The sequence below is a fragment of the Salmo salar genome, chromosome ssa18, assembly GCF_905237065.1.
Source record: "Salmo salar chromosome ssa18, Ssal_v3.1, whole genome shotgun sequence".
NCBI classification, from domain to species: domain Eukaryota; kingdom Metazoa; phylum Chordata; class Actinopteri; order Salmoniformes; family Salmonidae; genus Salmo; species Salmo salar.
Window position 1 is genome coordinate 20,011,403 of NC_059459.1, and position 27,894 is coordinate 20,039,296.

Consider the following 27,894-nt stretch of genomic DNA (forward strand, 5'->3'; position numbering starts at 1 on the left):
ACTATATAAGCCAATTTAGGTCTTGCTCAGGCATGGGAGGTTAGTGTGTGTGTGTGTGTGTGTGTGTGCGTGCGTGTGTGTGTGTGTGTGTGTGTGTGTGTGTGTGTGTGTGTGTGTGTGTGTGTGTGCGTTCGTGTGTGCGAAATGTATATATAAGTTTGAAAAATTTCATAAAGTAATATAGGTAGAATGTCAGTCTAAAGAAGAGAAAAACTATCCAAAAGCAGATGCTTGGTTTGCTTTTTAACAGTAAAAGGCTCTAGAATATCTAGACACTACTCAACCTCCTATCTTCGAGTATGCACATGTTTTGAGTGTGATTGAAAAGTTAATTGGTCATTCCCGAGGGCACTGTTTCTTTCAAGCCGTGCTGGGTAGCCTACCTGTTACCTGCCAAGCAACGGTGATGGGTGTGGTTGGATTGGGACAAAAGCCCAATGCCCTGTTATGACTTGCCTGAGAAAGTTGAGAGAAAATAAAAAAAGAGGCAGGTATAAGGACAAACCACTTCACTACCCTGCAACAGTAACATCAACAACATTCACTACCTGACGGATATCAGTTGGACTATTTTAGTGGATTTTATTTATCTTCTTCAGAAGTTGACTGAAGATTCTCCTATTGACACGCACTAAAGGTATGCCACGGGTCCACTTGATGATGATCAATATTTTTGTTGTTTGACTGTTTGATGAACTTGCAGGTTTTAAAAGCACATATTGCACTGATAATTCAGAAATACTTTTTGGGAGAAAAATGTTGATTTAGCTGTTGTTTGTTGCTGTAAATTACTGTAAGGTAGGTGGTAGGCTAGTTAGTTCCCCAAGACACAAAGACAGCAGGTTAATTATTGTTGTGTGGCTTTAGGCATCACTAACTTTAAATACCTTGGCATTAGGACACCTATAATTTTAGAGATTGGTGTATCACTTTCTTCTGTAGGACTATTTTGTCTGTTGTCTTGTTCCTTGGTTGAGACACTATGTAAAGGTACATGTCCACTTCATGATGATCAATGTTTTTGTTGTTTGACCGCACTTGCAGGTTTTCTAAATTCTGGGTTTGCTGTATTTTCATTGTTCCAAATACATTTATGAGAGGCATAGGACCTTTTCTTTTGAAGAAATTGAAGAGCTGAAAAATTGTGACAGACTCGCTTAAACAAATACTTCTTCTTTTTTTTGGTTTGTTTTTTTACATAGGCTAAGCCTTTTTATCTCACGGGCATAGGCTAATAATAAGCAGTCATACAGAATGAATGTTATTGCTTTAACAGTCTAACAGGGATGTAGCTATGTAATTCAATGACCAAAAACCTGTTCTGAGATGTGCAGTTTGTGCAGTGTTTATGTCCTATTTTAGAGTGATAGCAGATATTCTAGTCCCTGTTTAAGCACGTTCAGTTTTGACCATGGAAATTGGAGTTGAGCGTGCGGACACAGAAACTGAAGCTACGTGTACAGTAGCCTAACCTAATGAAATATAAATTATATTAAATCACAGTAGGTCTATAGATTGGGGTCTGAAACTGATTTTCAAAACGGCCAAAGTCTCCAACGCATTCTATAGATGTGGGTGTGGTATAGAGACGAGCCACAGTAAGAAAGGATGATCCTTTGTTCAGACGAGCCACAGTTAGAAAGGATGATCCTTTGTGTCCTCAGAACAGTACAATGCACCAGGGTTTTTTGTTCTTTGGTTACCATGGGATCTTCAAAGAAGACTGCAAAGTTATTTTACCCCAGGCCTCAAGCCCATTCAAAAGCTGCTTGCTCAGGCGTACATAATCTCCTTTGGGAATTGAGGGCTTTTCCTGGGGTAGGCTAAGTAGTTATGCTATTCAATTTCATGCACTGACTGTAAATGTGTAAATGCCTCTAGCACACATGTGTAAATGCCTCTAGCAAAAAATAAATAAATAGTAGAAACTCAAAAAGCTTAATGAATCTGCTTGTAAATCACCAAACTAGGCTACTCCCTACAATAATTATGGATGATCTCTGTGTAACATGTAATGCCTGCACGAGAATTCCTATCTGAAAATCCAGGTCCTCTACAATGTAGTGACCTTAACCCAACACCTACTGTAGCAACCACGTCAAGAGGTTTGGCTCTCTTGGTGTAACGGCTAAGGGTTGAGAGTCGCTGGACCCGGGTTTGAGGCCCAGTCAGGAATACCCCTGATTTCGCTTTAATGCCTTATGATTTGTCGGGGTAGGCCTGTGAACCGTTTGTGTGATTATAATTGATATTGTAAGAATGATAATGCTGTGCTGTGCATGTTAACTAAACCAAGAGGAAACTTTAAACAGGCCAATTTTCAGTATCTACTGTAAAATGATTAGTTGCAGTTGCTAGCTGATAACTCTTTGAAAAGCAAAACAAATGTTATCAGTCTGTGTTTAATCTGCACTTAATACTCAAGTAAACTATCAATGATTTTGTTATTTGAGATCAATTGAGATTATCTAGTTTGTAATGAGCTGTATCTATAAGTGCTTTCATGAAAGGAGTGACTGCGGGAGGTGATTTTCAGCCCCTCAGGAATATAAAAATGAAATGAATGAGTACAGTACATGTTCAGACATATATTTGGCTTGTGTGCTGCATTTCTGAGAGTTTTACTGGTTTAAGAAATTAAGCTGTTTATTCTTATTGTTAACCTTTAATTTTAGCAAAAAAACAACAATGGTAACAACAAAAAATTCTAGACCACACAACTAAAAGCTTTTTAGTTCAGTTAATACGCTAATGCTATTGACATACTATTTTCCCTAAATGTGGTCTTACTTCACCAGATAACATGGGATGGATGATTTAACAACAAGAAAGAGAAACCACTCAGGAGGAAGCTCCGGGGGAAAGGGTGAGAATTGCCTTACAGTTCTAATGTAGACCTTGTTGAGATATTTATTATTACGTCTATTGTATAGTAGAGATCTATGATAGTCACCAACTGCTAGTCATGTGATTGACTGTGTTTCCAGTTGCATATTCATTTCCATTCCTGTCTGATTAAACCCTTCTAATTCCACCTTCAATACACAGATGTGAAATGTCTGGATGAAAGCAATTATCTCCAGTCAGCCTATTAGTGGGCTGGGTGAAGTCATCATCACTATGTTCCTTGCAGCTATTTGGTAGATCCTGAACACAGAGGGGGTTGTTGCTAGGAGAAGGGTGTAGGCCAGGGAGGAATAGTGGAATGTTTTTGTTTGAATTGATTGAATTGGACAGTCGATATTGTAGATACAGGGTGCCACCCAGTGGCTTCTTAAAATTATTGCAAATCCTCTGCTGAATCCCAAATCGACCCTTTTCAAGTGTCTGTTTGTGACTGTAAAATGTGATAATCACACGCAGATATAGGATCATATAAATTGAATACACATTTGTATGTGATTTTCTTCTCTTTGTCTCCAGTTGTGACAGAAACTACAACCTCGACAAGTAGATTGGTATCTTTACCTCCAAGTAAGTTTTCTGTACTCTTCAATTCCCCTCAAAACTGTTAAATTGTTTGATTAAAGGTATTGGTAATGCAGATTTTGTAATAGTTTGATTATCATTTCACACTACGTTTTTGTGAAAATTCTGAGAGTTGGACTGCTCTGTGGCCAATATGAATTTGCCATGTATCTCTTTATCTACCAGAAGGTGGCAGTGGATCAAAAAGTAGTACCCACAGGACTATGTCCAGCAATGCTGGAGGCCTGTGGTTGGAAAAGAACATTTTAACCCAGAACAGCAGTGGAACTAACTTTTCCTCATGTGAGAATAGATCTTTTAAAATGTTAATTTGTAAATTTTTTATTTGGAACATGGACATTAGGCTATGACTGAAAATACTTAGGGGGATTAACCCATGCTCTCTGCCCTCCAGCTTCTGTGGGTGTCAATGCCGGAGGATCCAGCTCCTCATCAGGGTTCTACATGGGGGACTACTCTGAGGGTGGTGGAGATGGTGGAGGGGGAGGTGGTGGAGGTGGGGGAGGTGGAGGAGGCGGCGGAGGTGTTGGCAGTGGAGGTGGGGGTGGCTCAGGCTATGGAGGAGTGTATGGAGGAAGCCCTGGGTCAAAGGTAAAGAGCAGCTCGTCAGGGGGCTCCAGGAGGGCCCAGAGCTCTACCTCGCCTGGGGGTCTCTCCCCTGGCTTCCTGGAAAGGAAGAGTATGGCCAGTCGCTCAGGAGGCTACGATGGTAAGGGAGGGTCCAGCCGATCACACTGTTGATTGTGTTTGTGTGTTTGTGTGTGTGTGTGTGCGTGCGTGCGTGCGTGCGTGTATGTGCAGCTTCTAAATGTGTGTCAGTGTAAATGACTAAACTGTCTTGACCTGTTTTCATTCAGGAAGCTCAAGTGGCAACTCCTCCCCCGAGTTTACACGGAAAGACTATGGTAACTGTTTTATATCAATACATTTTAGAATGATGTATAAGAGTATTTATTGTAGCTACATTGTGACTATAGAGATCATACTGACATTTCAACAAAATCCAATTTACCGGTAGGGAAAATCTACATAATATCAATATGTGTATTTCTTTTCAGCAGGGTCAGGTGCCACTAGAATAGGGAGGAGCCAGAGCAGAGGTATACCAATACTTCTATTTATTTCTGCTTACCGGTACTCACCTCTATTCCTCCCTTACCCTGTCATACTGATAATGACAAGGTGACTATAAAACACCAGTAACAATAATAATGTGTTTGATATTCCAGAGAGTGAAATCAGAGCTAGACTGCAGAGTGCCTCTCCCAGTGCTGGCAGATGTGAGTTGATATGTCTTCAGGGAAATGGCTTCTAGGCACAATTCATCAAATATATGTCATGCTGTTGTTTTTGAGATATTGTGTGGCAATGAATAGCAGCATGGGGAGTTTTATTTTTATCTGACAGAGCTATTTGGACACCATTTTAGTTGATTCATTTTGATCTGGTGGATCAGTTGTGATGGGAGGTTACCATTTCAGTAATAGCAGTACTGACTCAGTTGACTTCCACACAGGGACTGAGCTGGATGATGTGAAGAGGCTGGTGAAGGGAGGACGCTCCAACAGTGTCAGCCCCACCCGCTCCTCTACCTCCTCCACCCTGCCTGTCCCCAGGAAGGCCACCGTCGAGGCCAAGATCATCACTCAGGCCTCCCAGTCAGGTAGGCAACGCAGTTCACACACAGACCAGATACACACACCTGCAGCATGCTAAACCAGAACACACACCTGCAGGATCAAGAGTCAGATGGTTAGATTATATTTCTTCATGGTTTACCATACATTTATGGCTGGAGATGGTTTTTGCTGTTGCTTTCCCCCTACCTCTTCCTATTGGGACATATAAAAAGCCTCAATTTACAGACTATTTCTTCCCTGGTCCCTCTAGTCTCTGGGCAGTATGAGACCACTACCCTGGACTCTGGCCTACCTTCTTCCTACTCCTGGACTAGCTCCACGCTGCCCATCTCCTCTGCCACTGGCAACAGCAGCAGCCCGTACGGTTACCATAGCAACACAAACAACATGTCTCCAGGCTTGGGGTCCTCCCTGCTCAACACCACCTCACCCTCCTCCTTGTCAGGTGAGACAACCAATGAGAGCACTGAGCAGCACTCTGGATGATGGACTGGGAAAGTTAGGGCAACCAAATTTGGATCCAATTCAATTATATACAATAAGACACTGCCTTCAGAACAGCGCCCCCACTTAGCTATATTGGGTGCTACATACTGTATGTTTTTCATGATTCTTATTGGTTTGTCTGAACTCAGTAAATTGTTTTTGGTGTATATCTTCACCTCACAGTTAAGCAAGAGCTCTTCTAGTGCATTCTCTCATGTTTCAGAAAATGTAAAGCAAATGTTCTGTTTCGACATAAAGCCTCACAGCTTTGAGTATAATTCTGTGTGTTGTCTGTGACTGCTGCAGTGTATGGATTCCAGAATAACTTGGCGCCCATGTCCAGTAGTGTCCTCACCACCAGTGGAGTTAACGCACATTCAGGCACTTTGACAGGTATGATAGTAGAACCTCCTCATCCTATAGAGAGTAGACATTTTAACAGACTTAGACACTCATGTAATTAACACTGTGTGTGTGTGTGTGTGTGTGTGTGTGTGTGTGTGTGTGTGTGTGTGTGTGTGTGTGTGTGTGTGTGTGTGTGTGTGTGTGTGTGTGTGTGTGTGTGTGTGTGTGTGTGTGTGTGTGTGTGTGTGTGTGTGTGTGTGGGGGGGGGGCCGGCAGGATATGGAGTGCAGAAGAACATATCGAATGGTGGTGGTCTCGTCAGCACAGGAGTGTCAACCTCTGCAAGTAAGTCTAGAGTTTAGAGGATTGCTGAACTTAATGTATAGATTTCGTGATACTGAATTAGAGAACCATGTTTATGGCAAATTATGTTTTTAAAGGACTATTTGTGTTTCTCAATAGTGTCCGCTTTGAGGTCTCACACTGATGACGCATACAGGAAAGACTTAAAGTACCTTGTGCTGCAGAAGGAGAATGTTCCAGTCAAGAGAGATACTGAGGTGCTCACCCTGACTAAAGACAGTGGAAAACACTTCACTAGCAGTGTTCGCAGTGTTGGGGGTAAGACAGCTCCTTCAATATCGGAATATTCACTGCTTTTTAATGTTGATGTGATATTAACTTATGTGTATGTTATCACAGGTTCACTGTCTGGTGATTCTCTAAAGAAGGAGAAGATGGTGTCCAGCTATAGTGAGACTGCACCAGTCCTTCTGAAGTCTGAGTCCAATTCATACTGTAAGCACCATGTTCATATGCGCACACACACACACACACACACACACACACACACACACACACACACACACACACACACACACACACACACACACACACACACACACACACACACACACACACACACACACACACACACACACACACACATGCACGCACCTGAAAACCTAACCCTAAACCTAACCCAAGCTCCTAACCCTAATCCTAAAACTAACTCTAGCTCTTAACCTTCAACTTAATTCTAACCCTAACACGAATTCTAACCTTAACCCTAAACCCCCTAGAAATGTAAAAACGTCCCCAGTTGGTCAAATTGTTTCTTTACTATTCTTGTAGGAACTTCTGGTCCCCACAAGTATAGCTAGTTAAAAACGTCCACACACACACAGTGCAGAGAATGCTGCTGATACATCACCATTTTATCCCTTAGATGGATCACCCCTAGTGTCAACAAAAGACAAAGCAACATATGCAGGTATTTGTGATTTAAATATATCAGTAGTTGGCCATTTGTATCTCGCACTTCATCCATAACCCATCCATCATATTCTCTGTTCCCGCTCCCTGTCAGAGATCCAAAAAGAGGGGGACTACTACAGTAGCGGAGGACGAGGTGGGGGCTGTTGTGGGTGTGCGGACTCCTGCTGTTCCTGGTGGAAGTGGCTGCTAGGACTGCTCCTGCTCTCCCTGCTGCTCCTGGGCCTGCTCTTCGGACTCATTGCCCTGGGTCAGTCATGCTTAGGGACAAGAGTTTCTGACCTTATGACCTACATATGTAGGATCCTAATTTGACCAGTATGGTCATAGTAAAATAATCCTGCAGCAACAGAATTTGAACGTTTGATTAGGCTATTAGCTGAACAAAAGTAGGCTACATTAAAAGTGCAATACTGTTACAGTTTTTTTCAATTGGTAACAAGCATTGGTCAATACCGAAGCCACTTTTTCAAAACAATTCTGACTCAGAAAGCATACATTGTGACTCTTAACACACTGACCTAAAAAACACTAACAGGGAGCATTACATAAATGATAAACTTTTGTCTTTGAAGTTTGAATGATTTGTCACATAAATCAGTATTTGATTATGGAATAAAAATAGCATCTTTCACTTTATTGACTGTACTTAAGTATATGTAACAATAATTAATCAGAAATGCAGCAATTTGTTTCAATAGCCTATATTTTTCTATATCTTTACACATAGTAATTTACTTGTGAAAAATAAAAAGTTGATACAAAAAAATTATTCCTGAAATTCCAGGGCTGCAATAATAATTACAAACAAAAACAACATGTGTAGTATAATCACTCATGCTGTACAGTACTGTGAGGGTTCTAGTTCTCATCAACATGTATAGTATAATCACTCATACTGTACAGTACTGTGAGGGTTCTAGTTCTCATCAACATGTATAGTATAATCACTCATACTGTACAGTACTGTGAGGGTTGTAGTTCTCATCAACATGTGTAGTATAATCACTCATACTGTACAGTACTGTGAGGGTTCTAGTTCTCATCAACATGTATAGTATAACACTCATACTGAACAGTACTGTGAGGGTTCTAGTTCTCATCAACATGTATAGTATAACACTCATACTGTACAGTACTGTGAGGGTTCTAGTTCTCATCAACATGTATAGTATAATCACTCATACTGTACAGTACTGTGAGGGTTCTAGTTCTCATCAACATGTCTATAATCACTCATACTGTACAGTACTGTGAGGGTTCTAGTTCTCATCAACATGTATAGTATAATCACTCATACTGTACAGTACTGTGAGGGTTCTAGTTCTCATCAACATGTCTATAATCACTCATACTGTACAGTACTGTGAGGGTTCTAGTTCTCCCTCTCTCCTGCATTTGGTCACAAGTTCTCATCAACATCACATCTTATGTCTTCTCTGGCGATGCATCATGGAAAGTATCATTCTGGAATGTAAAATCCAACCCTGGCAGTCTTCAGGAGAAGTGTCTCCACACCCCACATTCATGGCATCCAGTAAGGACATCTGGTCATGTGGATATTGGTCATAAACCTTCCACCTCCAAGCAGAGAAAAGCTCTATGGGGTTTAGGAAGGGGGAGTATGGAGGCAGGAATACTGACATCCTGGGATGTGCAGCAAACCAGTCTGTGACTACAGCAGAGTGGTGGAATGCCATATTATCCCACACAACAACGAAGGTTGGGGAGTTTCTGGCCCCGCTCTCCTTCGCTGGGCACAAGTCGATTATGCAGGTCATCCAGAAAATAAATTAGCCTCTGTATCGTAGGGGCCAATGAGTGGTTTGTGTAAAAGCAAACCATCATTGGACAGTGCTGCACACATTGTGATGTTAGTGCCTCTCTGGCCTGGGACATCTGCGGTTTCTCTCTGTGCAGTCACATTTCTTCCCCTGTGGTGTGTTTTTGCCAGGTTGAATCCAGCTTCATCCACAAAGATTAATGTATATGCAGTTTGCCTAGCTTCCGTCTCCATTACTCTCTAAAATACAGTAAATCCACAGTTTCACAGTACTTGACATTATGAATAGCTGTGTATGTACCCTGTTTGGTTATTGAACCAACATCTTACCTGGATATATTGATAGTTCTTTCACACGTTCACCGTTTCTCTCAACGGGTACAGTGAACAACTGCTTCATTCTTATTTTATGTTTCTCTAGGACTCTGGCAATTGTCGTTGTGCTGACCATATTCACATTCCCAAAAATGATCTAGTCTGCCAGCACTCTGTCCTGAATTTCCCGTCGTTTTATTGCATTGTTGCCAATTACCATTAACAATGGAAATTTCCTGCCCATCTGAGAATATTCTGCCTCTCCCTCCTGTGGGAGGCAACCTTTGGATCTTACGGAAAAACACAAAACAATCAATATATTTCTAAATGTAAGTACATGTAAAAATGTGAACATACTGTATTGTACTGTAATATGTAGTTCAACTATCATTGAAGGATGCACATCTCACCTGTTGTTTTTGCTGGAAAATTCATACTCTTGATGCAACTGTTGAACACTGCAGATTTGGTTGCATCCTTAAACCGGCCTCTCTCGAAGAGAGACCATGGTTTACAACATGGTCAATAATTGTGGCCCTTATCTCATCAGAGACCACCGCTCTTGGTCTTCCTCTCCTTTGTCCTCCACGTATTCTCCCTCTCCCTGCCACTCTTCTTTCCCCACCAACCTGTCTTCCTTGATCCATGTTTCCAAACTAAATTATTCCGAACCCGTCCTCTTCTGTCTGTTTGGTAACGAGACTAAAAACAGGACACTTGGGTAGGCTTTCAGCTAAAATTGCAATCAGCTGTGTTTGGAATGATTAACTATTCTGCTGTGATTTTCTATATGTTTATATGTTTACTGCAGAACTGCGCGGCATTTGCCATCATTCTGTTTTGAATGTGTTTTTAACAGTTTTGGAAACAGTGTGTTATCATTTGAAAATGTGCTGCGAATATATAGTTTTGCAGGTGGTGGTGTATGAATGAGAAAAGAGTTCATGGATTTTGGAGAATGTGGTCATTGAATGAATTTTGTGTGAAAGCAATGAAAAATGATTCACAGTTTGGTCCACATACACTTCTTTTTCGCTGACTGTGCGAAGAGTTTTGACAATGTGACTTCAGTTTTGACCAATGCATATTAGCAATTGAAAAAACCTGTAATAAAACCGTGTGTTTGTGCGGGTTTTCAGTGAATTTATGTAAATCACGAAGCTCTCTGCAACAAAAGAGTGATTAAATTAAGATCCTACATCTGTATAATTAAGATGTAACTAGGACCAATGCACACAATATAGTCAAAACATGTAGGTACCGAACATAGTGAACTTGTATACAATCATCTTTACCTCTAGAAACATTTCTCACACTCTGTGTCCCTCCACAGCGGAGGACGTGAGGAATCTGAAGTCTCGAGTGGCAGCTCTGGAGTCCACTTCCACCGCTGCTCACACCAGCCGCCTGTCAGCCTCCAATAACGACATCCACAACCTCCAGTCTGGCACCTACATGGACCCTGGGGGCGCGGCCCGCTCCGACAACACCCTGAACCTGGATACCAGCCTGGGCATGGGGATGGGCACTGGCACGGGCACTGGCATCGCCGGGCACACGGACAATGCTGCCCTCCAGAGGACTATCCAGCAACTACTGAGAGCTGAGATGCAGTCTCAGTCATTCAGAGGTATTGTACACACATGAACATGACTAGAACTCGAACATAAGAAATACATTCACCATTTATGGTATATGTACATTAAATATTTACTGAATTCACTGAGCATTCATTTTTTTCTCCTATTTGTGCTTATTTTGTTATTTTGTTTCACAGCCCTTCTTCCCTCTTCAATGAAAGGGGACAGAGGAGAGGCGGGAACTAAAGGTAAGATCTCTTGTGAAAATATTGTCAGTATGTGTATTTTGCGAGTACAAACAATGGAGACAATTGTGTAATCCAAGGATATTCAAAGAATTATGTCTCTACACCGATACTTTAAGGAGTTATTCTGTCTCAATGCTCTTTCTGCTTTGTTTCATGCATTCTGTTTACTTTGCTTCAGGCGATGCAGGGAATCATGGAACTAAAGGTTTGTTTTTTTAAGACTTATATAAAGAAATGTATTTATTGTACTTTAATTTGAAGTTTGCTGTCACCAAGTGTGTAAACTTTATTTTCTTTGTTTCAGGTGACAATGGTTTCCCAGGACTGCCAGGTAAGGACAATGGGTATGATGTGGAAGTTACCATTATGCTGGTTCAGTACTAGTTTAATTGACAGTACAGTATGACTTTTAAGAATAACTTGGTACTTATGTCACTCATTTTTGACCTCTCACCTTTGACTTCAGGTCTTCCAGGTACCATTGGTCACCCAGGACACGAAGGACCCAAAGGACAAAAAGGAAGTCAAGGTACAATAACGTTAACACTTTTTAAAAATTATTACTTGTGTTGATTCATTTTGTAACCAGCTTTTATCAATAAGCTAATATGGACCCATTTAAACAAGTGGGTTACAAGTCAAACTATGTGTATGCTTATACATGTGCATGTGTGTGTGCATGTGTGTGTAGGTGACCATGGAGCTGAGGGGCCACAAGGGCTCAGGGGCCGAGAGGGGCCTGGAGGGCCCAGAGGGGAGCCAGGACCCTCAGGGTTTGGAGAGAAGGGGGATAAAGGTAGGCTGTGAATTTAGATTTTCCTAATTTATATAGACTGCATACTCACATGGTCCACTTTCCAGGTACAAAATTGTTACATGATCATCAATTTGGGTTTGTTCTCACAGGTTCTCCTGGTGAATCAGGATCTCTTGGTCCTGCTGGTCCAGTCGGCCCGGCTGGGCCCAAAGGTAGGGCTATGAGTGGGACTGTGTGTCTCAGAGAGGATCATAAACACAGTAGCGCTTCACTCTAGACCAGGGGTATCAAACTCATTTCATGGAGGACCAACAGTAGGGTCTGTGAGTTTTTGCTTTTTCCTTTCATTTAAGACCTAGACAACTAGGTGATGGGAGTTCTTTACGAATTAGTGACCTTAATTCATCAATCAAGTACAAGGGAGGAGCAAAAACCCACAGATACTCGGCCCTACGTGAAATGAGTTTGACAGATATGCTCTACACTGTAAAAAAAAGATTGATTCAACGTATAATTGTAAGGCAACCAGCTGCAATAGGATTGCGAGTTGGCTTAACATCTGGGCATATAGCTGAACCAACATACATTCTCAAGTTGAATTTTATGTTCACTCAACTTAGAATTTTAGGATGAGTGAGCATACAATTCAACTTGAGAATTTATTCAAACTTATTTGCATATTTCCCAGTGCAAAATATATGACAATACATTACATACACTGACTATACAAAACATTAAGAACACCCGCTCTTTCCATGACATAGATGACCAGGTGAATCCAGGTGAAAGCTATGATCCCTTATTGATGTCACTTGTTAAAACCACTTCGATCAGTGTAGATGAAGGGGAGGGGACAGGTTAAAGAAGGATTTTACAGCCTTGAGACAATTAAAACATGGAATGTGTATGTGTGCCATTCAGAGGGTGAATGGGCAAGAGACTAAATGCAAGGGGCTTTGAACGGAGTATGGTAGCAGTTGTCAGACGCACCTGTTTGTGTCAACTACAACACTGCTGGGTTTTTCACGCTCAACAGTTTCCCGTGTGTATCAAGAATGGTCCACCACCCAAAGGACATCCAGCCAACTTAACACAACTGTGGAAAGCATTTGAGTCAACATGGGCCAGTATCCCTGTGGAACGCTTTCGACACCTTGTAGAGTCCATGCTCCGACAAATGGAGGCTGTTCTGAGGGCAAACGGTGGGGTCGGGGGGTGCAACTTAATATTAGGAAGGCGTTCCTAATGTTTGGTATATTAAGTGTATATCATAAGGTCTTTTTTTGAGATCCTATCCACTGGGCACACACTGGTTGAATCAACGTTGTTTCCACATCATTTCAATGAAATTACGTTGAACCAACGTGGAATAGACGTTGAATTGACCCACCTAACACAGTGGTTCGAAACTCTTTTACAGTCCACATCAAACCCGAAAGTCACATTATGCTGGCTTACAAAGTGATGGGTTATTCCTATTGGAATCCAGCCAGCGTGAGGATATCCAACATATGGAACTTTTAATCACCCTCAACCTGCATTCAGAAGATTAATATAAACTGCAACTACTAACAGATTGGATTAGTTTAGACAAATGTATGTATTTATGTTTGTGTAGCATAAGATAAGATTAATCAACCAATCAATGTACATGCAAAAACACAGGTATTGAAACAAGCAATTCTGAAAACCAACCTGCAATAGAGTATGCTGGGAAATATGATAATGATGGGCGTGTTTTTTTGTGGTTTTGAGCAAAAATGAATTAGTAATTCCTGTAATTTGTTCAAATTCAGCTCACGTCGATCAGTTTGTTGATTAAACAAACTTTAACATATTAGCTCAAATTCTTGTCCTTTTGATGTCCACTCAACTCACATAATAACGCTGATTAAGCCATTGGTCAAGAATGTTTTTTTTTACAGCGTTGCCTTCCAAAGGCAAACATGAATTTGTCATTTTAATAAGCTTTTTCATATTCAGCTCACTTTGAGCAGAGTTTGTTGAGTAAACAAACTTAAACACATTAGCTTGATTCTTGTCCTTTTGAAGCACAGGTTGTTGGTGGCACCTTAATTGGGGAGAACGGGCTGGTGGTAATGACTGGAGCAGAATTAGTGGAATGGTATCCAATACATCAAACACATGGTTTCCAGGTGTTTGATGCCATTCCATTTGCTCCGTTCCAGCCATTATTTTGAGCCGCTCTCCCCTCAGCAGCTTCCACTGTTTTGAAGTCCCCCTCAACTCACAGAATAACGCTGATTAAGCAATTGGTTAAGTTTTTTTTTTTTTTACAGTATACTACCAATGTCAAACTGAGGGTGGCCATACAACATTGTGCTTCTGAAGTGTATTTCAAAATGAAGGGTATTGCATACACTCTATCAGGTTTCAGTTGATGTCACTTCTGTCCTAATCTCCTTTCTAAATCTCTGTTCCAGGCTCGGGGGGTGTTCCGGGGACTCCTGGTACCCCTGGTCAGTCTCCTTCATTCATTTAGGGCTAAATCCTAACTTGAGATATAAACTCTGAGTAGCCTACATGAAAGTCTGAATTAAGTGTGCGTTGACCTTTGGGAATTATTCCACAGCACATTCAGTGAAAGGTTAAAACCTTGTTCTGTGTATATGCTTCTAGGCCAACCAGGATCTCAAGGCTTCCGTGGAGAATCAGGACTACCTGGCCCGAAGGGTACAGTATGTCCTTACATTATGTGGGGCTAATTGATCCAGTGATCATTGATTGAATTTATGAATACGAGTATTGAACTGTTCAATAATGCATTTTCTCTGCTACAGGGGAGAGGGGTCCTGCTGGATTTCAAGGAATCAAAGGTATGTCTTGGGAATTATGTGTTAATATAGAGACACAATCTATTGCGCTGTTTTACTTTTAGGCAGTGGAAAACATTGATCTATCCATGACCGCTAAGCAGTGTAGGCTAGTGGGAGGAGCTATAGGTGGACGGGCTCAATGTAATGGCTGGAATGAAATAAATTAAACCGTGTCAAATGCATCAATCAAAATTTCAATCAATCAAATGTATTTATTAAGCCCTCTTTACATCAGCCGATGTCACGAAGTGCTATACAGAAACCCAGCCTAAAACCCCAAACAGCAAGCAATGCTGATCATTCAGAGTTAGAGACAGCAGGTGCGGTAGAGAGAGAGTTGAAAACAGCAGAACCGGGACAAGGTAGCACAACCGGTGAACAGTCTAGGGTTCCAAGAAGAACAGTTGAAACTGGAGCAGCAGCACGACCAGGTGGACTGGGGACAGCAAGGAGTCATCAGGCCAGGTAGTCCTGAGGCATGGTCCTAGGGCTCAGGTCCTCAGAGAGAAGAGAAAGAGAAAGAGAGAGAAAGAGAGAGAGAATTAGAGGGAGCATACTTAAATTCACACAGGACACCGGATAAGACAGGAGAAATACTGCAGATATAACAGACTGACCCTAGCCCCCCGACACATAAACTATTGCAGCATAATTACTGGAGGCTGAGACAGGAGGGGCCGGGAGACACTGTGGCCCCGTCCGACTATACCCCCGGACAAGGCCAACCAGGCAGGATATAACCCAACCCACTTTTCCAAAGCACAGCCCCCACACCACTAGAGGGATATCTTCAACCACCAACTTACTACCCTGAGACAAGGCCGAGTATAGCCCATGAAGAGCTCCCCCACGGCACGAACCCGAGGGGGGCGCCAACCCGGACAGGAAGATCACGTCAGAGACTCAACCCACTCAAGTGACACACCCCTTCTAGGGACGGCATGGAAGAGCACCAGTAAGCCAGTGACTCAGCCCCCGTGATAGGGTTAGAGGCAGAGAATCCCAGCGGAGAGAGGGGAACTGGCCAGGCAGAGACAGCAAGTATCGTTCGTTGCTCCAGTGCCTTTTCGTTCATCTTCACACCCCTTGGACAGACTACACTCAATCATAGGACCTACTGAAGAGATGAGTCTTCAATAAAGACTTAAAGGTCATCAAACATATGGAAACCACATGTTTGACTCCATTCCATTCACTCCATTTCAGCCATTACAATGAGCCTGTCCTTGTATAGCTCCTCCCACCAGCCTCCACTGCTGCTAAGAGATATTTTCCATATGATATACAGTAGCTAAGTAGTAACCTTTATTTTTTTATAATAGGTGACCATGGTGAGAAAGGACCTCGTGGTGCCTCAGGTGCGTAGCTGGCTGATATAGATATACGAAAGGCACTTTCATCCCAAGCAACATACATATTCAGTATTTAAATGACCCATGATGCAGCATGTGGCATTGACAGTACTGTATTCCAATCAAATGTCTTTTCCCTCAGGTGACCCAGGACTATCAGGCTTGCCAGGACCAGCCGGAGAGAAAGGACCCAAAGGATCGGCAGGTGAGTGGCTGGCTGCGCTTTGATTCTCTACCATTCTCCCCAAACTCATTCTAGAGCTTAACGTGGTTTAATACATTTATTTAATTCTCAAACAGGAACTCCTGGAATTGATGGCGACAAAGGCCAAAGAGGTAGAGTTAATAATATGTTCTATGTAAAAAGACAGGAAACAATACGTCAAGTGTTATGTACAATAGGCCTATATAATGATGATGTCATCCTCAGGTGATCACGGTCCTACTGGGTTACCAGGGATCAGAGGTCCATCTGGGCCTGCAGGGGACTCAGGCCTACCAGGTAAGCTACTGTGTCACGCTCAATATTCCCTGAACACCTCTCTTATTTACATTCCTGTTCATCCTGACTTGACTTTTCTACAGAAAATGATCACATTGTATACACTTGAAAGAGAAGATTGAAATGTATCTTAACTGATCTTTCTCCCTATAGGAACCCCTGGGCTTCAAGGGCCACCAGGTATGTTGTTGCAGTTGGGATTTAGTGTAATAACAGAATTATGACGACAAACTCAAGTGAAGTCTTTTCATCACTGTTGTCATCAGTTTTCCTCTAAAGTGTTCTTCCCACTGTAGGAATACCAGGGAACCCTGGACAACCAGGAGCCAAGGGTAAAGCAGCTGACTCCTATACGTTGTTTTTAGAAGATGGAGGGCTCTAAACTTTGATATTGTGATGACTGTGTAACTTTCTTTTAGGTGAGGCAGGAGAACCAGGAAGAATCATCAATGCAGGTAACCGGTTGACTATTGCATAACAGCGGTGATGCGTTTACAGTAGCTATACATCTGTATGACTGTCAGTGTGTACCTAAAACTGCTTGTGGTGATTCCTCAGGGGGATCCAGTTCTGTGGCCATCCCCGGCCCCCCAGGAAGCCCCGGACCACCCGGTCAAGCCGGACCCCCAGGGTTATCAGGTCAGACATAAACTTCCTGTTTAGCTTTGTAGCACTGTGGTTTGTTACCACTACAACATAACAAAGTTGTAATGGTGATACCATGTAGTTTCTACGGTACGTAGTTTAACTAGCTGTAAACCTATGTTGTTTTGGTCAATATGAATGACATGTATAACACAGCAGTGTTTTGTAATACAACTATTCAATCTCCTCAGGCCCCATTGGCCCTGCTGGTCTTCCTGGCCAGTCTGGTAAGTCAGATAACCTATGGATCTGTGGATAGCTAAAGTATTGGTCTTACACATGCTATCTATTTTCTGGCCAAGAGTCCTAGACATACTGTATGTATGCTTATTTCCCCAGGTCCTAAAGGTGAGAGAGGGCTGAAGGGTGAGATGGGTATTCAGGGACTCCAGGGACTCCAGGGAGAGGCAGGTATCTCAGTGAAAACCAGTGAAACCGTCAGCTCATCCAGAGCTGAGAGTGAGTACTCATTACAATGATGCTTATAACTTAATTAAAGGATAAGTTCATATTTTTTCAACCAAATCAACATTTTTGATGTAAATGGCATGTTATAGAAGACACTGTGGACTCGAGCAATGCGTATTGCCTTATTGCCCACGCATGCACACATGGAAAAGTATCGCTCAAGTCCAACACAGTGAAGCATAACGTTGCGGATAAAGCAGTCAGATGCTTGTGCAACCTCATGGTTCTTCTTGATTTTCTCATTCAGGACAGTTCAGTGCTGCTGCACAACCAGGTCCCCCTGGTCCCCCTGGACCCCCTGGAGCCCCTGGACGTGCAGGTGACTCAAGACCAGGACTCCCAGGACCAGCTGGTCCCCCAGGAGAGCCAGGTAAGCCTGTGAGAAGTGTGTCCATGTTAAGAATGAATATCAACAATACACAAGTTACTGATATATTTTTTTATTTGATTTTGCTAAACTTTGAGTCTTGATGTCATCGTATGATTTTCCTGGTGCTTCTGCCTCTCAGGATATGGCAGACCTGGTCCTAGAGGAGAGAAAGGAGAGTCAGGAAGCTTTGTACCCAATTCAGGTGCGTAACAACATGACTTACATCACCAAACTCAATAAAATCCCATAACGCAATCGAGTTAAAGAAGTGACCCAAGATTTCTGTAGAACTTTTTTTGGCTGCATTGTAATGCTGTGCTTGTCACTATAATTCTTTCAGGAACATTCTTCTCTGGACCCCCTGGACCTCCCGGGCCATCTGGGCCAAAAGGATCACCTGGTAGGCCTTTCAGACACCTTTCACCTGCCCTTCAGAGGCATTACAGATGCATAATGACAGTATACTCTTAACTGGCTCTGTTTATCATCCCAAACGTAATCTCCTAGTCCTATGCTATTCATCTAAAAGTATTTAAAAAACATTCTTACTTCAGGTACACCAGGACCAAGAGGATACCAAGGTACGTGGTCTGTCCCCCTACAATCTAAAACGCTACATTTGGTGGAAATCGTTCATATAACAGAATGAACTACTTATCTATATCCACATTGGTTGTTCCCATTGCAAACACTAATCCTCTGTCCTTCATCCCTGTGTCCCATGTTCCCTTGTAGGAGATTCAGGCCAGCCTGGTCTACCAGGGAGCCCAGGAAGACCAGGAGGAGGCTCTGAAAGAGGTGAGCTTATCTTGGTCCAACACAAGGCTAAGCCAACAGCGATTGAAAAAAAAACCATGACCAACTCAGATACAGAAGGTTATTGACCCAGTACTGAGAATTTATTGTGGCCCACCATAGTCAACCACTGGTCTAGTGGTTCTCAAACCTCTCCTCTGGGACGCACAGAGTAGCTCATCTCTAAATTAGCTCACCTAATTCACCTAGTCATGGGCTTGATGACAAGTGGACAAGTTGAATCGGGGGGGCAAGCTCTGGAATAGATCAAATACATGGAACGGGTGGGGGGCCCAGAGGAGAGGTTTGATAACCACTGCTATAGACCATAGTCAAAACATTGTTAACGGGCAGAAGTCTAAAAGTATGTACAGTAGAACAAAAGATTTCTGATTAATTGCTTTGCTCTTTTGTTCCACACAGCATCATCATACGGTGGAATACAGGGGCCACCTGGGCCCCCAGGGACTCCAGGGAATCCTGGACCAGAGGGACGGAAAGGTAAACTACCAACACTTGGGAATCTTAATTAGGAACAAAATACACTTAGCTTCTGAAGGTTGGGGTACCTGTAAAAGTAGCAGGTCTAGACTCAGTCTTTGAAATAACTAGTTGTCTTATTCTCCACATTTCCAAGGCGAACCTGGAATTCCCGGTTCTCCTGGTCTTCCTGGCTCTGCAAGAGGTAAACACTCATCTTATACCTGCTGTCAATATTCTACCCACAACATTAGACAAACTTAGATCATCAAGACATACTTAACAACAATTTATGAAGCAATGTGCTCAACTTTAAATAACTGACCATATCATGAATGCAGATACTTTCATTAAATAAAGACTATTGTATCTAATTATCTAATTTCTGACAGGCACTGTGGCGGCCAGCCCAGGGTTCCCAGGTCCTCCTGGTCCACCGGGTCCTCCCGGACACCCAGGCATTCCAGGCATAGCCTCCGCTCCTCCTGATCTGCGTCAGTATGTCAACGACTATCTCCAAAGTAAGAGTCTTCTTCTAAGGCGCATTGAACACTAAGTCATGAAGTAATAATTCCCACATGAAATATAGTGACAGAGCTGCCTTATACTCTATTTAGATTAACCTGTGCTGGTTGTCCTTTGCAGTTAATGCTAGGAGTATGTCCTCTGGTCTTCCTGGCCCCCGTGGCCTCCCTGGACCCCCAGGAGCCCCTGGATCCTCTGGATCCTCTAGTTCTGTAGAGGACATATCTTCTCGTGTCATCGCTTATCTGCAGCGTAAGTTCCTTTCCTGTCCAATTTTGTAGTTCTGTGGAAGAGTGGAAGCAGCCTAATGATTGTACTGTCTTGTCTCAGGTTCAGGATCAGGCTTCGGCGGTGGTGCTCAAGGTCCTCCAGGCCCCCCAGGACCTCCTGGGTCCTCTGGCTCTAGTTCTGGCTCAATGTCTGTCAACGACCTCATTGTCATGCTACAGAGTGAGTACTTACATGGTCATTCAGCAGACTCTTATCCATAGCAACTTACTGTTGATAGTTATGACTGAAAACACAATATATAATGTATACTATGTAATTTCTACTTTGTAACTACTGTGAAAAAAAGTGCCATGTATGTAATATGTGTCTAGAATGTACAAAAAGAAAAAACATATGGCTGTATGTTTCACAAAAAATTTATAAATACTTACAGTTGATTGATTGACTGATTGGTTCAGGGGATGATGTACGGCGATACGTAATGGGCCCACCCGGACCTCCAGGCCCAGCAGGACCAGCAGCCAGAGGAGGCAGTACGGCAAACTACGACCCACAGGAAGTGGCTACCTACGTCTTCAGAATCATGAACGGTAAGTAGGGGCTACTGGAGCAAAACACACGCACAGGATGGGTAACATGAATGTCTTTGGGTTTCTTATGGGCCAGGCTTCAATCTCTCACCTTGTGGATGGTGTTTTTTTATTATTATTATAGAGCGCGGGATCGGTGGTGGGCAGCCTGGACCTCCGGGTGCAACCGGGCCTCCAGGGCTACCTGGCTCCTCCAACGGTGTTACTGACATCTCCGCACTCCTGCAAAGTAAGACCTCACCCTCTGGGGTTTACAGAGGTATCTTGTGTTTATGATCATCTAAGCACGTTTGATTTACTGCTTACTCTTTGTCTTCTTCCTACTCTCTCGCTTTCTAAGATTCACAATTCCGTGCGATGGTTGGGCGCTCTGCTGGAGCCCCTGGTCTTCCTGGTACACCAGGTATCCCGGGACCCCCAGGCCCCCCTGGTACCCCAGGAGGGTCATCTTACAGGAGCTCAGCCTCAGGGGGTTTAAGGATAGAGGACGTCCAGCATTACCTCCAAAGTGAGTCTGGTTCAGCAAAGAGGTTCTCCATCCTTCTGCGTTCAGTAGACAAAGACCATGAAGGTTTGACATCCGTCTCTGTCTCATCTCAGGTTCTGGGTACAGTGGTCCTCCAGGCCCACCCGGCCCCCCAGGACCTCAGGGGCCCCCAGGGAACTCTCACGGAGTAGTCTCCTATGGAGATAGTAGAAACATCGGAAATTACCAGCGAGAAAGCATCCGCACAGAACTCCAGGCGTACCTCAGCAGTGTGTTGACCTCTTCCCTACGCATTGGAATAGACATTAACCTGACACTCTACATCACATTAACTATTGTTGTGTTATTTCCTAGGTGACAGTATACGGGACTCCTTCATTGGCCCACCAGGTCCTCCTGGGTCTCAGGGTCCCCGTGGTCACAAAGGAGACCCTGGAGAACCTGGTGGGGTTCAGACTAACCGTCAGAGTTATGCCCAGAGTGACCCACGTTACTCTTCTGACCTTGAGCGGCGCCAGAGTGACATTGGGAGGTTGACAGAGCCACTAGACTACTCCAACGTTGCCTTGAGAGTGACAGACTACATCAAGAGTGAGTGAATGACTAGCAATAGTGTGTCTCTGTAACTGTGTGCTTCTACAGTATAAGTGCTGAGACTTGACTGGGTTTGAGGCTTTGATTGACTTTGCACTGTGGCTTAGACGGTGCTGACCTTTTAGGTAGAAACAGACAGTATATAAACAGTCTATCCTCTGCTCCTCCAGACCAGGGCTTACTGCAGGACTTCCTGTCTGAGAGTCACCAGCGAGGAGGCTCCTGGGAGACCCAAGGCCTCCCAGGACCCCCTGGGCCTCCTGGACCTCCCGGGTATAGCCGTGTCATTGGGGCTTACGGCAACGTGACTGCTGACCTCATGGACTTCTTTAGAAGTAAGATTTGGGGCAAATTCTCAGTTTTTTCTAAATACTAAACTAGTCCACAGTTGTGAATTGAATTGTGGTACCCAGAAGTATTGCTAAGCAAATGTTTGCTGAAAAGCTTTGTAGCCTTGCCTCCTGTCCTCTGACATGGCGTGTACTCTCTGCTCTAGCCCACGGCACCATTGTTGGCCCCCCAGGGAATACTGGACCGAAAGGAGACAGGGGGTACCTCGGACCCAAAGGAGACAGAGGTACGGTAGTCATACTACAGGGTCATACTGTTGAATTACATTTCCAGCAGGGATTGACACTAGGACATAACAGGAGTATGGTATTTCTATCTGCAGGCGAGATGGGTCGCCCAGGCCCTCCAGGACTGCAGGGGCTACATGGTCAAGATGGATACAGGGGAGAGAAGGGAGAGAAAGGTAAACATCTCACTTTGTTTGCACCATTTGGGATTTTTTGTGAAACAAAATCACATGCAGCTCAGCAACTGTTTTTCATTCCCTTGTTTTCTTTCCAGGTGCAGGTGAAGTTAGGGTTGGTCGTCGGCGTCGGAGCATCGGTGTTTAAGGTGTTTTAAGCTTAACCAAATCTATCAGATAAAGCTTTGTTTCTATTCAGCTCTTCTGCCCTGTGCATAGTCAAAATCATACATTACGTTAGAATATGCCTGCTTGCCTATTAAATTACAGTTTCTTTTTTGAGTGTGAATACAATGGATGATATGGAAATGTTTGAATGGCAGTAAAGCAGAGGTCTCCGACAGGTACTGTAGATCGCGAGCTAACAGTAGCTCGCAGCCCACCTATGAGTAGGTCGCCAAGTAATTCTGAAAGTACGTAGATTTTTTTTATGTGTTCCATTGCAAACTGTCATAAACATAAAGCTCCTGGCAACCATCCAATCAAAGCCACATTGACATTATCCCACCCCTGGTTAGCCACTATTGGCTTAAAAAGCTAAATATAACACAATATCTAGAAATTAATTTCAAGCAATATTGCACTTCTGTCTGTATGGTTCACAAATGTGTCTATCACTCTGTATGTAACTTGTTAGCGATGCTAGTAATGATAACCGTCTTGTGGGTACACAGAGACTTTCCCCAAAAACCTTCTGCCTACCTGACAGAAATATATAATGATTATTTGTATCATTACTCTGCTATGACGTGCTGCAGAAGTAGGCCTAAAATAGACATTGATAGACTCACACATTCCTCTCTTTCTAAATGCGCAATTAAAGGGGAATTACACTCAAAAATAAAAATGTATGTTTTTTTTTCCAGACCTCAAAATTGGTCGTCTGATGTGATTTAAGCATTGACATGTACATGTACAATTTTTGTTATTTTTCTATGAATAATTGTAATATTAAGAGTAAAAAACATAATACAACAATAGAGTAATTTTATGGGGCCCCTTAGAGTTGTTTATTAACCATTATTTTACAAGAAAACACATAATGCACAACAAGGACCCGGGGAAGAGAGGTGAAGAGAAGAATGTGCCTATTTGAAAGTAAAAAATAGTTTTGAAGTACGGTAGCTCTCATGATAGAAAAGGTTGGAGACCACTGCACTAAAGAATGTGTTTAACAGTCTGAAGTAGAGTGATACATTGGCTGCTGGTCATGGTTGTGGTTGCACTCTTTGATATTCTAGTTAGTATGTGGGTGTATCGTGTTTACCTTTCTTAATAAAGCTCTAGTTGTTTTTCTCAAGGGAACTCATGGGAAAATGTACTTTTCAAAAAGAAAGTGGTAGTTATGGATCTTAGCTTTATTGATAACATTAAAGTATTTTTCACCCAAAACTTTTAAGTGTTACTTGGGCACTTTTGAACCACTCAAAACAACAATTGTCATTTATTCTTTATTTTCATCAAAACTTCAGAAAACTTAATTTTCAATAAATGTTTATTCCTTATCAAGCCATTTATTGAAAATTATTGGAATGTATTTTGTGTGGAGAAAAAAAACTGCACTGAAATGGACTCTTGTCATGTTGATGTTGACCAGCTTTTTGTACCTTGAAGTAAATTCTACAAATAACAATAAATACTATTAGTAAGAACAAACAAGAACACAGTTTAACATAATTATTGTTTTATTTACAGCACAAATGTCCATTAACAAACATCTTATATACAGTTTACCTGACCTCAAAAATGCATATGTTTATTCAGGATGATAAGATGTCCCACATTACATCTAAATGCAACAACAATAGGCTCATGACGGGCTATATATTAAATCAACCCCTGTTGATTTTCAATATCCAATTACTTGCAATACTTTTGTCTTTGTAGGTATTTGAAAAAGTAACTGCTTGTAAAACAAAGAAAATAGAAATATGATAATGCCTGAACCATATAGAATTAGAGTCCTCTGGTGGTCAAAATGTTGTTTTAGCATGTGCAGCGCCATTGAGGGCTTCCACCATCTTAATGTAGTCAACTGGGTGGCTGAACCCTCCTGGTGACCTTGTTCGAATCATGTCTCACCCGGGTCATCAGGAGGGATCAGCCAATCGTGAAGAAGAAAATGGACTACTTCAAAATGGATATTGCCTCAATTGCGCTGCCCATGCTGTCACAGATGCTGTAATGGTCCAGATACAAAGATGAAACCCCCATCTAGCTCTATGGCCTGAACCTAATGTGCATTATGGGTAATATTACCCACAATCTAAATACAAATCCAGAATTCAAGACGTGATGTCATTGTGATAAAATAACAGCATTGACCCTTTGCATGCCATCTATGTTTTATTAGGATGTCATACACAAACCATGACATGCTATAAGAATATGTTTGTTATAGAGTGCTTGCCATCATGTCAAGGGGACTCAACACTTGAAGGGGTCAGCAGTACTTTGTCCATATTATAAATACATACAGTACATACATTCTTATATGAATCAACTAATTAGGACAGTATAATGACTTCCATTTACAGATCTCATATTGTCCATCCAAAAACGATGTCCAAAGACTATATTGAGATGTACATTGATACAACATGTATATATATATTTAGAAAATTGGCAATCATAAAATAGCAGGGTTGAGGTCAATTCCAGAAATTCAATTCAAATCTCTCTCCCTGTAAATTCCATTTAATTAAATTCAAGTTCCAGATCAATCTTTAATTTCAGAGATAATTCCATTCAAATCAATATTATCGCAACAATTCAACAAATTACAATTGTAATTCAGTTCCCTCAGGCTTTCAGGCTGACCATATCACTGTTCAGACAGCCTAGCTATACTGGAAATATAGAAATACAAGTTGAAATGATTAAAAACAAATCATACAGTCAATGTTTGATACTATGTGCATTAATTTTATTAACTGGGAAATGTACACATTTTATTCCAAAGATTACATGTTTTTACAATTCCAATTCAAAAAGTCCAAACAGTCTAATTCCAGTTCAATTCCATAGCTTGAAGACTTTTTAAAAATGAGAATTTAATTAAATTCTCCACTTCATGAGTGAATTCAAACAATTTATTGGAATTTCAAATTATATTAGAATTGACCCCAACCCAGTAAAATAGTAAGGACATATTTCAAATTGAAAATAAAAGTATAAATACAGAACAAAATGCAAGGCGCCACTGCTTTGAATGATTCAGTTCATTTGAAAATAAAATAGATTCGGGTAGAGGCGGCAAAAAGTAATTTGAAAATAGAACTAATCCAAGTAGACCCTCATTTTTTTACTGACTGTAAGACACAGTGAGCTCCAAAAGTATTGGGACAGTGACACATTTTTTGTTGTTTTGGCTCTGTACTCTGTATTTGAAATGATACAATGACTATGAGGTTAAAGTATCATGTAAAATCCAAAGTGCTGGAGTACAGAGCCCCCCCCCACAATTTTTTTTGTCACTGTCCCAATACTTTTAGAGCTCACTGTACATACATAACAGTCCATTACTGCATATTCTCAGTTCACATAAAACAGTGCAAAATTATGATCAGCGGCTTACATTCCTTTCAGCGTAATAATATGTATGTCTGCCACATCCAAAATAATGTGTTGAAAGTATATCCAAAAGACAATAAGCTGTGTCGATTTTTAACAGGAAAGGTGACTGACATGATGACAACCCAGAAGTCTAACAAAAACTATCAAGTGATTACAATATGGAGAAAGTGGGAACATTTGTTGTAATATACAGGACAGTTTGATATGATTGATTCAACAGCACAGTATCTAAAATAAATCACAACTCCATACATAGTACATCACGTGAATGAGCACTTCACGATTTACCAAAAAATGACTTTTATTTATTAACAGATATCAATCAATGACCTTAGAATTAACTCAAGCACCAGCTTATATGGATTACTAAAAAATAAAGGTTTGATGGTATTTCATGGTTTGTACAAATTTCCAGCCATTTTAGTGCAAAAGGCCTCAGGGGAGCACTGGGCAGCAGGTAAGAGAGCAAGTCTGGAGAAAAGCAGGATCACTATGTCAATTCATTTAGGCACTGGGTTCTTTATAAACCTGGTACTTGCAATTGGTTTGAAATTTGCCTGAGCTACTTTAAAAGTGGTAAAACATAACCATGCTCAGAAAAGTGCAAATGTCACCTTTGACAACATTTTCCTTGGAGCTGATAAGGGTGAAATCGTAAGGGGGAAGGAGAAAATAAAGGCTTGAAAAGGAAAGTGTTGTGATTGCATCCCTCTATATGACAGCTGACACTGCTGTGTGTGTGTGTGTGTGTGTGAGAGTGTAGACATAAGTGTGTGCTCTTGCATATGTACACTACTGTTCAAAAGTTTGGGGTCACTTAGAAATGTCCATGTTTTTGAAAGAAAAGCACATTTCCTGTCCTTTAAAAGAACATCAAATTGATCAGAAATACAGTGTAGACATTGTTAATGTTGTAAATGACTATTGTAGCTGGAAACGGCAGGTTGTTTTATGGAATATGTATATAGGCGTACAGAGGCCCATTATCAGCAACCAACGGCACATTGTGTTAGCTAATCCAAGTTTATCATTTTTAAAGGCTAATTGATCATTAGAAAACCCTTTTGCAATTATGTTAGCACAGCTGAAAGCTGTTGTACTGATTAAAGAAGCAATAAAACTGGCCTCCTTTAGACTAGTTGAGTATCTGGAGCATCCGCATTTGTAGGTTTGATAACAGTCTCAAAATGGCCAGAAACAAAGACCTTCTTCTGAAACTCGGCAGCCTATTCTTGTTCTGAGAAATGAAGTACTCTAATGTCCTTGTCCTCTTTCTCAGTTGTGCACAGGGGCCTCCCACTCTTTCTATTCTGGTTAGTGCCAGTTTGCGCTGTTCTGTGAAGGGAGTAGGACACAGCGTTGTATGAGATCTTCAGTTTCTTGGCAATTTCTCGCATGCAATAGACTTCATTTTCTCAGAACAAGAATAGACTGACGAGTTTCAGGAGAAAGGTCTTTGTTTCTGGCCATTTTGAGCCTGTAATCGAACCCACAAATGCTGATGCTGAAGATACTTAAATAGTCTAAAGAAGGCCAGTTTTATTTCTTCTTTATCAGTACAACAGTTTTCAGCTGTGCTAACCTTATTATCAATTAGCCTTTTAAAATGATAAACTTGGATTAGCTAATACAATGTGCCATTGGAACACAGGAGTGATGGTTGTTGATAATGGGCCTCTGTAGGCCTATGTAGATATTCCATTAAAAAAAGAATCTGCCGTTTCCAGCTACAACAGTTATTTACAACATTAATGTCTACACTGTATTTCT

At 41.8% G+C, this 27,894-nt stretch overlaps 1 protein-coding gene across 2 annotated transcripts; it reads left to right on the top strand.

Moving 5' to 3' along the window:
• Window positions 1-419: 419 nt before the first annotated feature.
• col17a1b (collagen, type XVII, alpha 1b) lies at window positions 420-24,210 on the top strand. Of its 2 annotated transcripts, none has more exons than XM_014154655.2 (55): window positions 420-637; window positions 2,799-2,866; window positions 3,424-3,474; window positions 3,655-3,771; window positions 3,884-4,198; window positions 4,347-4,394; window positions 4,548-4,589; window positions 4,719-4,769; window positions 5,006-5,152; window positions 5,380-5,574; window positions 5,922-6,008; window positions 6,237-6,305; window positions 6,423-6,581; window positions 6,663-6,758; window positions 7,189-7,233; window positions 7,330-7,485; window positions 10,667-10,963; window positions 11,111-11,161; window positions 11,340-11,366; window positions 11,466-11,492; window positions 11,628-11,690; window positions 11,853-11,957; window positions 12,068-12,130; window positions 14,363-14,398; window positions 14,559-14,612; window positions 14,720-14,755; window positions 16,078-16,113; window positions 16,250-16,312; window positions 16,408-16,443; window positions 16,538-16,609; window positions 16,763-16,789; window positions 16,906-16,941; window positions 17,029-17,064; window positions 17,168-17,248; window positions 17,446-17,481; window positions 17,594-17,713; window positions 17,970-18,092; window positions 18,232-18,294; window positions 18,433-18,492; window positions 18,647-18,673; window positions 18,828-18,890; window positions 19,311-19,388; window positions 19,525-19,572; window positions 19,760-19,888; window positions 20,013-20,144; window positions 20,223-20,342; window positions 20,582-20,713; window positions 20,838-20,942; window positions 21,054-21,221; window positions 21,314-21,469; window positions 21,555-21,791; window positions 21,965-22,129; window positions 22,291-22,371; window positions 22,468-22,548; window positions 22,647-24,210. In XM_014154655.2, exons 2-55 carry the CDS (start codon window positions 2,809-2,811, stop codon window positions 22,694-22,696), a joined length of 4,956 nt encoding a protein of 1,651 aa, XP_014010130.1. In that variant the 5' UTR covers window positions 420-637; window positions 2,799-2,808; the 3' UTR covers window positions 22,697-24,210. The 2 variants fall into 2 exon arrangements, with proteins under 2 accessions (XP_014010130.1, XP_045556809.1); XM_045700853.1 differs by having other exon boundaries at window positions 4,551-4,589.
• Window positions 24,211-27,894: the final 3,684 nt, after the last annotated feature.